Source organism: Heterodontus francisci, chromosome 7 (assembly GCF_036365525.1).
Source record: "Heterodontus francisci isolate sHetFra1 chromosome 7, sHetFra1.hap1, whole genome shotgun sequence".
Classification (NCBI taxonomy): Eukaryota; Metazoa; Chordata; class Chondrichthyes; order Heterodontiformes; family Heterodontidae; genus Heterodontus; species Heterodontus francisci.
The window spans coordinates 52,370,295-52,387,051 of record NC_090377.1 but is presented as its reverse complement, the minus strand read 5'-3'; the positions used below and the strand labels follow the sequence as shown (position 1 = coordinate 52,387,051).

The window sequence follows — 16,757 nt, the reverse complement described above, 5'->3', positions numbered from 1 at the left end:
GTTCCCTACCACATCCCCACCTGTCCCTATATTTCCCTACCAGCTACCTATACTAGGGGCAATTTATAATGGCCGATTTACCTACCAACCTGCAAGTCTTTTGGCTTGTGGGAGGAAACCGGAGCACCCGGAGAAAACCCACGCAGACACAGGGAGAACTTGCAAACTCCACACAGGCAGTACCCAGAATTGAACCCGGGTCGCTGGAGCTGTGAGGTTTTCTTTATTTCTTACTGATATTACTACGCAACTGCAAAAATTTCAGCACTAGCTGTAGCAAAAGGGATTTTGCAAGTTGAGTACTTTTTTTTAGCAGCTTTAAAATGTCCTGAAAAATAAAAATGTATGAGCCCTACATAGAAACCGTTAGCAAATCCATTTGCATTTTCAGTGATTTTCAACAAATTCCGCATGCGACTGCAAATGCAATGATGTAAGACAGGAGGGAGGGAGAAACCAGGAAACCACAGACCTGTCAAATTAACATAATTGGTAGGGAAGTTACAAGAAACTATTATCAGAGATAGAGAGAGACTGAGGATTTGAACAACTATGATCTGATCATGGATTTGTGAAGGATAGGTCATGTCTGACTAATCCAATTGAATTTTCTGATGACGTGAATAGAGTGTCAATGCATATTGCCTATACAGGCTTCCAGAAGATAAAGTTATTCTCAAAAATAAGACTGCATGAAATTGGAAGTAACTTTAGGACATTAAGTTGAAAATTGGTTCGGAGGTAGCAGACAGGGAATTTTCAGATGACACTAAAGTCGAACCAACAGTAAGTTCAGTAGATGGGAGCAGGGAGTTACAAAGGAACTTAGATTAAATAAGTAGGTAAAGCTGTGGCATAGAGAGTTCAATGCGGGGAAGTATGAGGTAATCCATGTCGGCTCCAAGAAAGACAAATCAGAATGTTCTCTAAATGGCAAGAGAATAGAAATTGTGGAGGAGCAAAGGGATTTGGGTGTTCAGGTAAATGAATTACTAAAAGCTAATGAACAAGTACAAAATATTATCAGATCAGCTAATGGAATTTTGGCCTTCACCTCAAGGAGACTGGAATACAAAGGGGAGGAAGCTTTAATTGTACAGAGCCTTGATCAGAATAATTTTGGTGCACCACATTTAGTCTTGGCACCACAGCCCAGGAAGGGGTACAGCACAGAATCAAACCTGGGCTAAAAGGGTTAAATCATGAGAACAGTGCATAAACTTGAGTTGTATTCCCTTGAGTTTGCAAATGTCCCCAAACTCAGCACTCAACATATTGCAGTATTATGGCTAGATTAATAAAAGTATCTTTGATGTATTGAAAAGCACGAATTTATGCAGTAGTAGAATAAAATCTCAGAAGCCAGAGCTAATGTTAAAATTACCATTAGCAATATAATTTCAACAAGATTCATGAACTTTAAAATATTTTATGCTATTTTACCTACAATGAGCTAATTGAATGGCTGCAACAATATTTTCATGGTTTTCTTCTGAAAAAGAGCAGCTAAAGCCTAGACCAGATCCATTTTAATGCATCAAAATAAATTAACCATTATGTTAATATATGTAGCATCTTTGTGCATTGCAGCTCATGCCAATCACCATGTCTTTGAATATATCCATATTGAGGAACTATGATTTGCTCTAATTCCACTATAAGAACATAAAGGCACAAGAAGTAGGAGCTGCAGTAGGCCATTTGGCCCCTCAAGCCTGCTCTGCCATTCACTAAGGTCATGACTGATCTGTGTGCCTAAAACACCCTCTGAGAGAAGAAATTACTCTTCATCTCCATCTTAAATGAGAGGCCCCTTATTTTGAAATTGTGCCCCCCTAGTTAGAGATTCTCTCATGAGGGGAAACATCCTCTCAGCATCGACCCTGTCAAGGCCTCTCAGAATTTTATATGTTTCAATAAGATCATCTCTCATTCTTTTAAACTCCAATGAGTATAGGTCTGACCTGTTCAATCTTACCTCATAAGACAACACCCTTATCCCAGGAATCAACCTAGTGGACCTTCTCTGAACTACCTCCAATGCAAGTATATCCCTCCTTAAATAAGGAGACCAAAATTGTACACAATACTCTAGGTGTGGTCTCAATAACACCCTGTACAGTTGTCACAAGACTTCCCTATTTTTATACTCCACTCTCCTTGCAATATAGGCCAATGTTCCATTTGCCTTCCTAATTACTTTCTGTACCTGCATGCTAACTTTTTGTGATTCATGTACAACGGCACCCAGATCCCTCTGTACCGCAGTATTCTGCAGTTCTCTCTCTTTAAATAATATTCTGTTTTTCTATTCTTCCCACCAAAGTGAACAACCTCATATTTTCTCACATAATACTCCATCTGCCAAATTTTTACCCACACACTTAACCTATCTATATTCATTTGTAGACTCCTTGTATCCTCCTCCCTATTTTTGTCAGAAAATTTGGCTATAATACACCCGGTCCTTTCATCCAAATCATTAATATAGATTGTAAATAGTGGAGGCACTAGCACTGATACCTGTGGCACTTCACTAGTTACTATATTTGCTCTGCATTTCTCTTCCTGGAATCCTCAGACTTTGGTCCTTCAAACTGAATTTAAATTAATATATTACTGACTTCGATGAAGAAACTGAAGGTATGGTTGGTAAATTTGCTGATGACACAAAGATAGGTAGGAAAGTAAGCTGTCAAGAGGACATAAAGAGTCTACAAAGGGATTTAGATAGTTTAAGTGATTGGGCAAAAATTTGGCAGATGGAATATAATGTGGGAAAATGTGAACTTGTCCACTTTGGGAGGAAGAATAGAAAAGCAATATATTATTTGAATGGAGAGAGACTGCAGAACTCTATGGTACAGAGGGATCTCGGTGCCCTGGTACATGAATCACAAAAAGTTAGTATGCACATGCAGCAAGTGATTAGGAAGGCAAATGGAATGTTGGCATTTATTGCAAGGGGTATCAAGTATAAAAGTAGGGAAGTGTTGCTACATCTGTACAGGGCTTTAGTTAGACCGCATCTGGAGTACTGTGTACAGTTTTGGTCTCTTGACTTAAGGAGGGATTATAATTGCATTAGAAAGAATTCAGAGGAGGTTAACTTGACTGATTCCTGGGATAAAGGGGTTATCTTATGAGGAAAGGTTGAGCAGGTTGAGCCTATGCCCATTGGAGTTTAGAAGACTGAGAGGTGATCTTATTGAAACATATAAAATCCTGAGGGGACTTGACAGGGTGAATGCTGAGAGGATGTTTCCCCTTTTGTTTAGAAATAGGGGACACAGTTTAAAAATTAGGCGTTTCCCATTTAAGACTGAGATGAGAAGAATTTTTTCTGTGGAATTTTGTTATGTGGAGAGCAGTGGAGGCATGTTCAAGCCTGAGTTTGATAAATTTTTGATCGACAAGGGAATAAAGGGTTATGGGGGGCAGACAGGAAAGTGGAGTTGAGGCTACAATCAGACCAGCCATGCTCGAGGGGCCAAATGGCCTACTCCTATTCCTAATTCTTGTGTTCTTGTATCCTTCTGTTAAAATTAATAAAGCAGAAAATTATCAAGTCTGGTTGATAATTAAACTGTACCACATACAATTAAACAGTCTTTTTCATCCACATAAAAACAAAAATGCTGGAATTGCTCAGCCGGTCAGGCAGAAGCAGAGTTCACATTTCAGGTTGATGACCTTTTGTGAGAAAGGTTCTGATGAAGGGTCATCATCCTGAAAGATTAACTCTGTTTCTCTTTCCACAGATGCTACCTGATCTAAGCATTTCCAGCATTTTCTGTTTTTATTTCAGATTTCCAGCATCTGCAGTTTTTTTTTGTTTTAGTCTTTTTTACCCATCTTATGTGATCTGCCAGCTCATAATTTTCTGAGTATCTTGAATTTATCATGTGTATCCTGATCCCAAGGGGACTAGTTACCATTGTACTAATATTGATCTTCCAGGTTCCAGCTACCGGTCATGGTTTGCCACTGGTAAGGGTCTTAGATTGCAGATATTTGAAAGTGGGTACTCTTCTCAATACACACACATCCCCAGTTAACATTCAGCAGAAATAACCTGGAAGTAATTATCATACATATACTTTCTACTTCTGTGACAAGAATTGGTTTCTAATGGAAATATCTAGTAGAAGTGGAACTTACTGATTTCATAAATGTGTTTAAGGGGAAGCTAGATAAGTGCAATAGGGAGAAAGAAACAGGAGGATATGCTGATAGGGTTAAATGAAGTAGGGTGGAAGGAGTGTGGAGCATAAACACTGGCACAGATCAGTTGGACCAAATGTTCTGTTTCTGTGCTGTAAATTCAGTGCAATTCTATGTAATCTGAAAAGCATAACATATTATTAAACTGTTGGATCAATGTCATGAAGGGGCTTCCCTATTCAGTCTACAAATTAGCTAGCTGAGTACTAATAAGTAATTGAAATCTGATGTCTTGAGTATGTGATGAATGCACAGTTATGGCACAAATCATGTCTCCTTGTGTACGTAATTGTTTCCTCACCAATGCCATGAAAGCAGCTCCAAGACCAATCAGAGGACTGACAGCAATAATAACCAGTGTAAGCTTCCAACCACTGACAAATCCTAGGAGGAATCCACTAACAAAGGTAGTGAAACGTTGAATAAAAATTGCAACTTGATCAGCGATGGCATCATTGATTTTACTAATATCACTGTAAAAAGATGAAGAACATTGATGGCACTTGTATCATCAAATGACTTTGATAGAGTTGCAATGTTAAAGAATTATCAGATTATTTTTGTAGTTAAAGAATATTAGTTATCAAACGATACCACCCTCTTCCTGCACCCACACATACACAGCAAATTTGGAGCTTAACTAACATTTGAAACCTGGTTTCTAGCTCTATATTGTTCTGCAACAGAGCTGCAGTTGTAAAACCAAAAGAATCAAAGACAACAAAGGCAATCATAGCCAAACTCTGCATTGACATCTGACAGCAAAACAAATCATTATGAAGTATCTATATTAGGCAACAGATTTCACTTCTTCCAAAAGTGGTCTCTGGTATGCTATAGCCTGAGCATAATCTTGCTCGTATTCACTCATTAATTTTAAGCACTGGTTTCTATTTGCAGTCTCTGTGCCATGAAGTAGTAAGACAAACCCATGTCTGGAATTCCCATGTGGAAATTATCGGCTATCAGCTGGACCATTATGTTGAGGCACAGAATGGAGACCAGTTACTTTCTTGCAAAGATGGAGGAATGTAATGGGGTATAACAAAACTTAAATCCAAAGGCTTTGTGAGGAAAGAAGTAGATTTTACATTTTGTATAGTGACATCATCAACATTTTCAGTGTGATTTTCACCCTGTTTTTGGATGGGAACAGAACAGTAGTAATAGGCTGAAAATTATGAAACTGAATTTACTGCTTGTTCCCGCTCCTAATCCACTTGGCTGTGTTTTAGTTTGGCTTTTACATGAGTGGCTCAGGCATCCAGGTGGAAACTTAATTAAAATATGCAAATTGGGGTCCTAGTAGTCTGAAGGACACCAATGCAATCTTGAGGTACCAAATGTAATGCCCATTGGCATTAAGCGTTGAGTGGCCTAACCAGCTGTTCTTAAACCATGTATGCTCTTCCTGGTCCCACCAAAATATTCCAGCCTGCTGCTAGCCTCTCCATGCCATGCCTCCCCATTCCATCTTTTAATGTTGAACTGCTGATTTAGCTGCTCAAGGGAGTTGCTGGATTTCTTGCTGCCCCTTAAACCGCCAGCTGTCTGTAAGCACTGATTTAGTGCTCGCAGCTTTCCAGCATCATGGAAATAAAGTCTGGCCATCAAAATGGCTCACGCTTCTCACCAAGAACATTAGGTGAGGGCGCACAATTAGATTGCCTAATGCACATCATCTGCCCAAAGTCTGCTGAAGGCGAAAGTCTTTTTGATTGTGATAGAAATTTTACTACACATAGGAGAGAGAGAGAGAAAGACTTGCAATTATACAGTGACTTTCACAACCTCAGGACATCCCAAAGTGCCAATAAAGTACTTTTTAAAATGCAATCACCATTGTAATGTAGGAACTAGATTTTCTTTCCGCTCACAGGCTCATTGTGCTTAGAATGCCATTTAGCAAGACAAATATGTTTTCTGATTGGCCAGGAGTAATGTCATAGTTTACTAATATCCTCAAATATGGTTGTTAATAGCAGTTCAAGCATAATTCATCAGCCAAATTTATAAATTGCACTATTGTACTGCATTCATATAATATAAAACAGGGGAATTATTTAAAGTCTATTTTCATTACTTCTATTTTATTAGTTGAGAATATTATTGGTGTAATTAAATGTGTGCCCAATTTTATTCTTTATTGGGACATTGATTTTATAGCCAGAGTACAACTGTTTTATGAAGTTAAATCACATACTTACTCTGACATCCTTGTGTTCAATTCTCCAGCAGAATTACAGTCAAACCAACCAATCTCCATTCTCATAATTTGTTTGAAGTAAGCTTTTCTTATTTTTTGAATTTGCCGGGCTGCTGCTGACACCCAGAAGCATATCTATCAAAGGTAGATGCAACAAAATGATGTAAGAAAATTCCTATTTACTACTACCATCAGAATTTGGAGAATAGGTGACACACTGTTTTTTCACAGCTAGATTGGACTTTCAATTCAGGCCAGAATGATGGAAAGAAAGTCTCTTCTCTCCCTGTCAGGTGTAAGTGTTCAATAGGAAATGAATTTGGGAAATCTAAACTTAGTCCCTAAAGATGCATTTGTGAGGTTCCTTTAAGGGTAAGGCATATTATTACAGTAGAGCTCTACTATATATCCAGGCAAGCTACTTGACTCGGAGTGTAAGATGCAGACATAGGGTATCAAAGCAAATATTAATAAACAAAATAATGGTCTTGAAATTCCTGGGCCTTTGATGGCTCAGAGGGACGGAATTTGGGCAGGACCAGATACTAGCTGGTCTTTGTTTCTTTTTCAAAATGAAAAATTCTGACGGTGCTGGTGGGAGGGGAGTGGGGGGAGGGGAGCTGGTGCGGGAATGGGAGTTACTTGCATCTTTGCCCCCATGATGACCTCAAAGGAATAGGTGGGACTAACGCCACCTGCTAAAATTTCTTTGCCCGAAAGACAGGCTGCATGTGGAGTGTCAGGATAAAACTTTGGCAGAAGTAGGGCCCACCATGACACTTCCTTAATGACGGCACTAGGAAAGCAGATGTGGTAAAATTGATTATATATCCTCAGCTAGAATCTGTCTACTAACCCAATGGCGTTTTGAATTGCAGCTCTGAAATTCTTAGCCCTCCTGTGGGGCAAATGTCCAGTGAGTGCCATTATTAGTACAGCTGTCAACCCTGCTGCACCAGGAATTTCAGACCTGTGAAGTTTTAATGGACTTTTTTCCTGAAATGGAATGTATCTTTTAGTGACCTAATACAGAAGTGAAGTGCAATGGCTCCAGGTGTGAAATATAATTCTGCATTTTTTTATTCATTCATGGGATGTGGACATTGCTGGCAAGGTCAGCATTTATTGCCCATCTCTAATTGTCCTAAAAATGTGGTTGTGGCCCACCTTCTTGGCTTGCTAGCGCATTTCAAAGGGCAGTTACGAGCCAGCCACATTGCTGTGAGTCTCGAGTCATATATAGGCCAGACCAGGTAAGGATGGCAGATTTCTTTCCCTAAAGGTCATTAGTAGATCAGATGCATTTTTATGACAATCTAGTAGTTACATGGTCACCATTACTGATACTAGTTTTTTTAATTCCAGATTTATTTAATGAGTTGATTTTAAATTCCCCAACTACCCCTGTCGGAATTTGAACTCATATTTCTAGATCATTAGTCCAGGCCTCTGGATTACTAGTTCAGTAGCATAACCACTATGCTTCTGTTCCGCTACCTATTTGTAAAATGCTAAATTAAAAAAAAAGATATTTACCAGCACTGGAAAAAGTTTTATTTGCTTGGTATGATTTTATACTTTATCAGAGATAATTAATTTACTGAAATTATTTCTTATCATTCAGTAGATTTTGTGAGAAACATGGCTGGGAATGGGATCAAAGCAGTGTGAAGCAGACTAGGAATATTGTAAAGCAGACTGGGATCAGAGCAGTGTGATGCAGACTGGGCGTATTGTGAAGCAGACTGGTATCGGAGCAGTGTGAAGCAGACTAGCAGTATTGTGAAGCAGACTGGGATTAGAGCAGTGTGATGCAGACTGGGCGTATTGTGAAGCAGACTGGTATCGGAGCAGTGTGAAGCAGACTAGGAGTATTGTGAAGCAGACTGGGATCAGAGCAGTGTGATGCAGACTGTGCGTATTGTGAAGCAGACTGGTATCGGAGAAATGTGAAGCAGACTAGGAGTATTGTGAAGCAGACTGGGATCAGAGCAGTGTGAAGCAAGTCAGATTCACTGAGATGCAGTTCAGAAGCAGTGTGAAGCAGACCAGGATCGCTATTACATAGGTTGGCACCAGCGTGAAGCAGGTTGGGAGCAGTGTGAAGCAGATTGGAAGCAACTGATTGGTGAGTCGCTTATTTTTAAGTAGTATGTTTAAGAGTCTAATAAATAGAGGCATGGCAGGGCAGCTCAGACCAGTGGAGTGCTTCTTGTGTCCTGGAAAACCATATAGAATCTTGGAATTATAGGACGTTTATGGCACAGAAAGAGGCCACTTGACCCATCATGTCTGCACCAGCCAAGAAAAAAAAGAGCCATCCAGCCTAATCCCACTTCCCAGCATTTGATCTGTAGCCCTGCAGGTTACGGCACTTCAGATGCACATCCAGGCTCCATTTAATTGAGATGAGATTTTCTGCCTCTACCACTCACCTTCTGACTCCCCAAAGCCTGTCCACCATCTACAAGGCACAAGTCAGGAGTGTGATGGAATACTCTCCACTTGCCTGGATGGGTGCAGCTCCAACAACACTCAGGAAGCTCGACACCATCCAGGACAAAGCAGCCCACTTGATTGGCACCCCATCTACAAACATTCACTTCCTCCACCACCGACGCACAGTAGCAGCAGTGTGTACCATCTACAAGATGCACTGCAGCAATGCACCAAATCTCCTTAGACAGCACCTTCCAAACCCGCGACCTCTACCAACAAGAAGGACAAGGGCAGCAAATACATGGGAACACCACCACCTGCAAGTTCCCCTCCAAGTCACACACCATCCTGACTTGGAACTATATCGCCGTTCCTTCACTGTTGCTGGGTCAAAATCCTGGAACTCCCTTCCTAACAGCAGTGTGGGTCTACCTACCCCACATGGACTGCAGCGGTTCAAGAAGGCAGCTCACCACCACCTTCTCAAGGGCAATTAGGGATGGGTAATAAATGCTGGCATAGCCTATGACGCCCACATTCCATGAATGAATGAATAAAAAAAAACCCTTTCAAGCAGTGGGATCCAGACCCCCACCACCCTCTGGATGAAAAGACTTTACCTCATCTCCCCTCTAGTCTTTCTAACAATCACTTTAAATCTATGCCCCCTAGTCACTGACCTCTCTGCTAAGGCCTTTCCCATCCACTCCATTCAGGCCCCTCACAATTTTGTACATCTAAATCAAATCTTCCCTCAGCCTCCTCTGTTCCAAGGAGAACAACCCTAGCCTATCCAATCTTTCCTCATAGCTACAATTTTCCAGTCCTGGCAACATCCTCGTAAATCTCTTCTGTACCCTCTCTAGTGCAATTACCTGTTTTCTGCAATGAGGTGACCAGAACTGTGCACAATACTCAGGTTGTGGCCTAATTAATGTTTTATACAGTTCCAGCATAACCTCCCTACTCTGATATTCTATGCCTCGGCTAATAAAGGAAAGGATTCCATATGTGCAGGAAGTGTCGTCAGCTGAAGCAGCTCGAGCTCCGTGTTTTGGAGCTTGATCAGCAACTGGCCTCACTGTTGTACATCCACAAGGCTGAGAGTTTTGTGGATAGCGCGTTTATAGATGTGGTCACCCAGCAGCTTAAGAGTATGCAGGAAGAGAGGGAATGGGTGACTGCCAAGCAGTTAAGCAGGACCAGGCAGGTAGTGCAGGAGTCCCCTGAGTGCATCTCACTCACCAACCAGTATTCTGTTCTTCCAAAAGGCATTTGATAAAGCGCCACATAACAGGCTGGTCAGCAAAGTTAGAGCCCATGAAATAAATGGGACAGTAGCAGCATGGATATGAAATTGGCTGAGTGACAGGAAACAGAGAGGAGTTGCGAATTGTTGTTTTTCGGACTGGAGGAAGGTATATTGTAGAGTTCCCCAGGGGTTGGTGTTGGAACCCCTGTTTTTCTTGATTATATATTAATGACCAAGGCTTGGGTGTTCAGAGCACAATTTCAAAAGTGGTGGATCACACAAAACTTGGAAGTATTGTGAAATGTGAAGAGGATAGTGATAAACTTCAGGAGGACCTAACAGGTTGGTGGAATGGGTGAACAAGAGGCAGATGAAATTTAATGCAGAAAAGTGTGAAGTTATCCATTTTGGTAGGAAGAATGAGGAGAGGCAATATAAAATTAATTGTATAAATCTAAAGGGAGTACAGGAGCAGAGGGACCTGGGGGTAGATGTACACAAATCAGTGAAGGTTGCAGGGCAGGTGGAGAAAGCAGTTAATAAAGCATATGGGATCCTGGGCTTTATAAGTAGGGACATTGAGTGCAAAAACAAGGAATTTATGATAAATTTTCTCTAAGCATTGGTTCGGCCTCAACTGGACCTTTGTGTCCAGCTCTGTGCAGCACACTTTAGGAAGGATGTTGAGGCATTAAAGAGGGTTTAGAAAAGATTCATGAGAATGATCCCAGGTATGAGAAACCTCAGTTACATGGATAGGTTGGAGAAGCTGTGTCTTTTCTCCTTGGAGAAGAGAAGATTAAGAGGAGATTTGATAGATTTGTCCAAAATCATGAGGAGTCTGTACACAGTAGAAAAGGAGAAATTGTTCCCATTGGTCTAAGGTTCAGAACCAGAGGACACGGGTTTAAGGTGTTTGGCAAAAGAAGCAACAGTGACATGAGGAAAAACATTATTTATGCTATGAGTGGATAGGATCTGGGATGCACTGTCTGAGAGTGCAGGTAAATTCAATTGAGGCCTTCAAAAGAGAATTGGATAATTATTTGAATGGGGGCTTTAATTATCCAAATATAGACTAGGATAATAGTAGTGTAAAGGGCAGTGAGGGGCAAGACAGCCTAGAGTGTGTTCAGGAAAATTTTCTACAACAGTATGTTGCTAGTCCAACAAGAAAGGAGGCACTGCTAGACCTGGTTCTTGGGAATGAGGTGGGCCAATTGGAGAGGATTTAGGGGATAGTGATCATTGCATCATAAGGTTTAGGCTGACTATGGAAAAGGACAAAGAGCAATCCAGGGTAAGAATAATTAACTGGGGGAAGGCCAACTTCATTGGGGTAAGAATGGAGCTGGGGCGAATAAATTGGAGTCAAAAGCTGACAGGAAAACCGGTAGATGTACAATGGGCTACCTTCAAAGAAGAGATTATTCGGGCACAGTCAAGGTATGTTTCCTCGAAGGGGAAAAGTAGAGCAAACAAATGCAGAGCTCCCTGGATGACAAAAGAGGTAGAGATTAAGATAAAGAAGAAAAAGTATGCTTATGACAGATGCCAGGTAGAAAATACTATTGAGAACGAGGCTGAATATAGAAGGTCCAGTGGGGAAGTGAAAAAGCAAATAAGAGAAGCAAAGAGAGATCATGAGAACAGACTGGCAGCTAGCATTAAAGGAAATCTCTATGTTTTCTATAGGCATCTAAATAGTAAAAGGGTGGTAAAAGGAGGAGTGGGGCCGATTAGAGACCAGAAAGGGGATTTACACATGGAGACAGAGGGCATAGCTGAGGTATTAAATGAATACTTTGCATCTGTCTTTACCAAGGAAGAAGATGCAACCCAGGCAAGGTTGAAACAGGAGGTAAGTCAGACATTAGAGGGGTTTAAAATTGATAAAGAAGAAGTATTAGATATGCTGTCTGTACTTAAGTGGATCAAGCACCAGGACCGGATGAGATGCATCCAAGGATACTGAGGGAAGTGAGGGTGGAAATCACAGAGGCACTGGCCCTAATTTTTCAGTCTTCCTTAGACTCAGGGGTGATGCCAGAGGACTGGAGAATTGCAAACATTACAGCCTTGTTCAAAAAAGGGTGTAAAGACAAGCCCAGCAACTACAGGTCAACTACTCTCTGTTTCCTGTTAGCTATCCAATCTTCTATCCATGCCAATATGTTACCCCCTACATCATGAGCTTTTATTTTCTGCAATAACCTTTGAGGTGGCACCTTATCAAATGCCTTCTGGAAACATTGGCTCTTTTGAGCAGCATTCAGCTAAATGGGGTCCCTATCCCAATTACTGTCTTGTTTAATAATAGGAAATTTAAGACATTTTAACTTTGCTGATAGCTTCCGATCAGTTTAACTGCAGGATGAAAATATTTCTCAAGGTAGAAACCGATGACCAATTGTTGGAAATTCTCAGTTGAAAATGAGATTCAGCATTAAAACTTACTTGACAGTAGCCCAATAATAACACAGATGCTCCTATTCCAATGTAATAGAAAGCAAACATGACCATTTCTTTTTCAATGTCTAAAACCCTGGAACGACAATAACAACATTTATGGATTTCATTTCTTGCTGAGACACACTTTGTACCAGTAGCGGTCTTATTCCTACAACTTAGGCAATGCTAACTTCACTATCTGATTCTTAATTAAGTCATAGCTTATAGTACAGTACACCATTAGACTTCTGTGAAATAAATATCCTCTTTTTCATAATGAATTGTTAATTTATTAGAAATTCATAAATTCATATAAGAAAGAATATCCTCTAACACATTAAAATATAATGGATATTTGCACAAATGAATATCACCATAATATTTCTTAACTTGCTGTAGTTTGGTAAATCGTCAGAATTATTTAGGGTACCATCTTACTACTACCTGACCTGGGAGCAGTAATCATTGGATGTTCCATTCCAGATCAACATCATTCTTCACTTTAATGACAACAAAATGAATTGAATAATGATACTAGAGGTAAAGAGACCTAACCTGTGGTCCTAAAAGGGACGTCGGGTGGCTGCTCCAAAAATGGGGCAGGTAGGTTTTCTTCATGATTCTTGTGAAGTCAGGAGCAGCAGTAATGGTCCTGACCTGACAAACGTTGAGCTGTCCAATGCCTTTCAATCCATGGCACTCCCTCGAAATTGCCTCTCTCCCCCGCCCCCAATTAATTGACTAGATTTCTTGTCCTTCTCGCCTGATTGACAAGTTTCTCCAAATGTTCAGGCAGCTCACAACGAATATGGTCACAAGGCTTATGACCACTTTCATCAGGTGAGTGGCAGACCCACTCCACGTGCCTCCAGTCCCTGAGCAAGTGATGGATTAGTGCTATTTGAGGACTGAATAAATTAAGATGCTGTGGGCAACACAGTGGCGCAGTGGTTAGCACCGCAGCCTCACAGCTCCAGCGACCCGGGTTCAATTTTGGGTACTGCCTGTGTGGAGTTTGCAAGTTCTCCCTGTGTCTGCGTGGGTTTTTGCCGGGTGTTCCGGTTTCCTCCCACCACCAAAGACTTGCAGGTTGATAGGTAAATTGGCCATTATAAATTGCCCCTAGTGTAGGTAGGTGGTAGGGGAATATAGGGACAGGTGGGGATGTGGTAGGAATATGGGATTAGTGTAGGATTAGTATAAATGGGTGGTTGATGGTCGGCACAGACTCGGTGGGCCGAAGGGCCTGTTTCAGTGCTGTATCTCTAAATAAAAATAAATAAATAAAAAATAAAATAAGGAGGCACACTTAAAGAAAACTGCCTAGGTAAGATGGCCAACATTTCCTGTAATTTTTTTTGAAGGCAAAGACGATTTCTTCAAGTGTATGGCTCCTTTAAATTTTTTTGCGTGGCCGTGCAACGCTGTAATTTAAAGGGCCAACTTGTGCATGCCTTGCGCAGGGACTTTTGGGCTGTTGTGCAATTGAAAGGGAACATTGATCATGACCCACCCCTATTATTTAACTGACAGCTTGGTAAAAGTATGCCACCAACAAATGTTGCTTCCCAATCTATTCCATTGTGTTGTATTTCTGCAGAGTTCTCTTGAGGTCCTGTCATAACTTTATCAGGAGAACAGGGGAAGCACTGAGAACCTGATTGCACCATTTCTCCGGGTTTCAGTTGCTCTTTCGCCGAAGTCATGATGAATGATTGGGAACTGTGTTGAAATTCCGTCCCCATATTTATTGCTGGCCCAAACCAAGCTTTCACACACTCTCACAGTGCTTTCATTGCTTGTCATGCATGCCCATACTCTAGTCGGGCGTACATTTAACCTGCAATGTACAACTGAAACCATTTCAAAGGACTTGACAGTTAAAATTATTATAAAGCAGCCTAGCTTTCACAATGTATGGTCACTTAATTGCACTCAGGGTGGAGTACAGTTGGACATAAATTTGTCACTCTATTTGTGCTCCTTCTATTCACAGCGTCACAAGACTACGAGCACAACAACATGGCTGATAATTACCAGCACAGGCATGATGGGCCAAATGCCTACAGTGCTGCAAGGTTCTTTGATAATAAAAGGGAACAGATCTGAAATGGAAGAGAGCTCAGAGGTTAAAAGTCATTGACTTCCTTGGAGAAAGCTATACCTGATTTTCCTGCTTATGAAACATGAAGGGAATAGAGGGAGGAGAAACCACAAGCCTGCTTCAAGCTCAGCATAAATACCATCTACTTCTTATATGTCCTTGGTATACTTTATTTCTCTAGCATGACTTCTTTTATCTTATATCATTACAGCTATTAAATATTATATTTTGGGCACTTTTAAGTCAACCCTCATTGTTAAATTTAATTTAAGTTGGTGATTACCATGTGTTTCTTTAGATTCTACTTCGAAGTCATGTTGATTCCTGATCTGCCATGACATTTCTGTTGTAACATTTATAAGATCATCCCACTTCAAATTATAATGTGTTTTCTGCTAAGTTTGAGAATATTCTTTTTGTTTCAAGACAGTCATTTTCAACTATTCTAAAATTCTAAAAATGAATAACAAACAAAACTAATAGATAACAATATTATTTTCAGTAAAAGCAAAAGAAATGGAAAAGGCATCTTTTAAATTCCATAAGATCCACTTCCGCTTTAAGAGAATTTTTGCACATGACTTCTTATCAATTGCCCACTGCAGATGGGTGAGTAGAATGCACAGTAGGATTCCATTATTAACAGATGGGAAATCACAATGCTCTTAATTTAAATGCATTTTACACTCTTGGGCATTTCATGTAAAAGAACCGGTAGGTCATATCCTGCAAGGATCAATTTCCCAGTCTGTTCTCATAAATCCTGCATCAGCAGGCCCATCCCACTATCCAAAAATATTACCAACTAAATATGTAAGAATTAGGAAGACCATGAAGGATGACAAGCCTGGAGCTTTGGAAGAACAAAGAAGGAAGTTCAGAGAAGCATTGACTGTGGCAGTATCACTGAAATGGCAACAGTGATTATGATGTTCAGCCATTGTCGCTTTCTACAATATATGTACAGGAAACTGTAAGGGATAACTGATATTTGCAGCTTTCTCCTGGATGATCCCACTGGCTAACAATGAAACAACACTGACAGAATGCTGCATAGCATCCTTAGATCCCATCACCTTGTCTATCTGCCTGAAGCAGAAGAGATGCCAATGAATAGCCTGCATGCGAACAAAAACAGGATAGAGTATGAAAAGAAAGTAAGTAACACACTCATCAACTTACCCACATGGCACTGTCTCATTTTTTAGGTCTTGGTACTCTGACCCATTAGCCCAAATGATAGTATTATTCACGCATATTTTTTCAGGGTCATTTAATTCTTGTAATTCTATGTCATATGCAATGAATGTATCCGTCAACAAACCAAACACCAGTAACACAGCAGGCTGGGCTATTCCATGAAACAGAGCACAGAGGCCTCCAAATACCATCAGGGTGATTTCATAGCAGGAAGCAAACCTAAACTGAAAGAAATACCATTTAACATAATATGTAAGAGGAACAGTTCTTTTTCACAGAAAAGTATGCATTTTCAAATAAAGACCCAACAACTGGGGTAAAGCAGTGGCAAAACAAATTGGTAAAGGTGTCCATGATTCACCACACAATGGGGCGAAATTTACTGGCCCCCCCAACATCGGGGGTCGTGGCACGGGGGGCCCGGAAAATACCTCCGGAAGAGGCCCGCCTGGACACCAGGAAGGCACCACCCCATATTACCGGCAGTGGTGAGGCCTCCTGGCGGCACTCCTCCCCACCGCTCGGCGATGGGAGCAGGATCTAAATATTTAAATTTATGTTAATTAATTAATTAATCACCTACCTGCTCCCGTCGGCTGTTCCGCTGCGATTTTCAGGTTTACGGGACTCCTGCGCCTTCGGATCTCCGAACAGAGATCTGAGGCAGAACACCTGTTGGGAGGTGGGAGCCGTTAAGTTTTCAGGGCGGGGGTGGGGGGCAATGGGGAAAACTATTGCGATTGGTGGAGGAGATGGTGGGAAAGGGTTGAAGGTAAAAGGTAATAAACATTGGTGGCGGTTGGTTGGGATCGCAAGGCAAGTTTTTGGGGGGGTGGCGAGAGGGAAAGTATTACATTTTTTAGTCAATGGTGGGGGTGAGG

At 41.0% G+C, this 16,757-nt stretch overlaps 1 protein-coding gene across 3 annotated transcripts in view; it reads right to left on the bottom strand.

Moving 5' to 3' along the window:
• LOC137371984 (bile salt export pump-like) overlaps window positions 1–16,757 on the bottom strand; it is an 82,162-nt gene that overhangs the window by 49,323 nt on the left and 16,082 nt on the right. For 2 of the 3 annotated variants that reach the window (XM_068035177.1, XM_068035178.1), the window contains 4 exons: window positions 15,859–16,100; window positions 12,579–12,666; window positions 6,432–6,565; window positions 4,526–4,697 (listed from right to left, as the gene is read on the bottom strand). In XM_068035177.1, the coding sequence (XP_067891278.1) occupies window positions 4,526–4,697; window positions 6,432–6,565; window positions 12,579–12,666; window positions 15,859–16,100 (636 nt within the window). The remainder of the gene's footprint in view (window positions 1–4,525; window positions 4,698–6,431; window positions 6,566–12,578; window positions 12,667–15,858; window positions 16,101–16,757) is intronic. The other variant, XM_068035179.1, reaches the window with a different exon arrangement.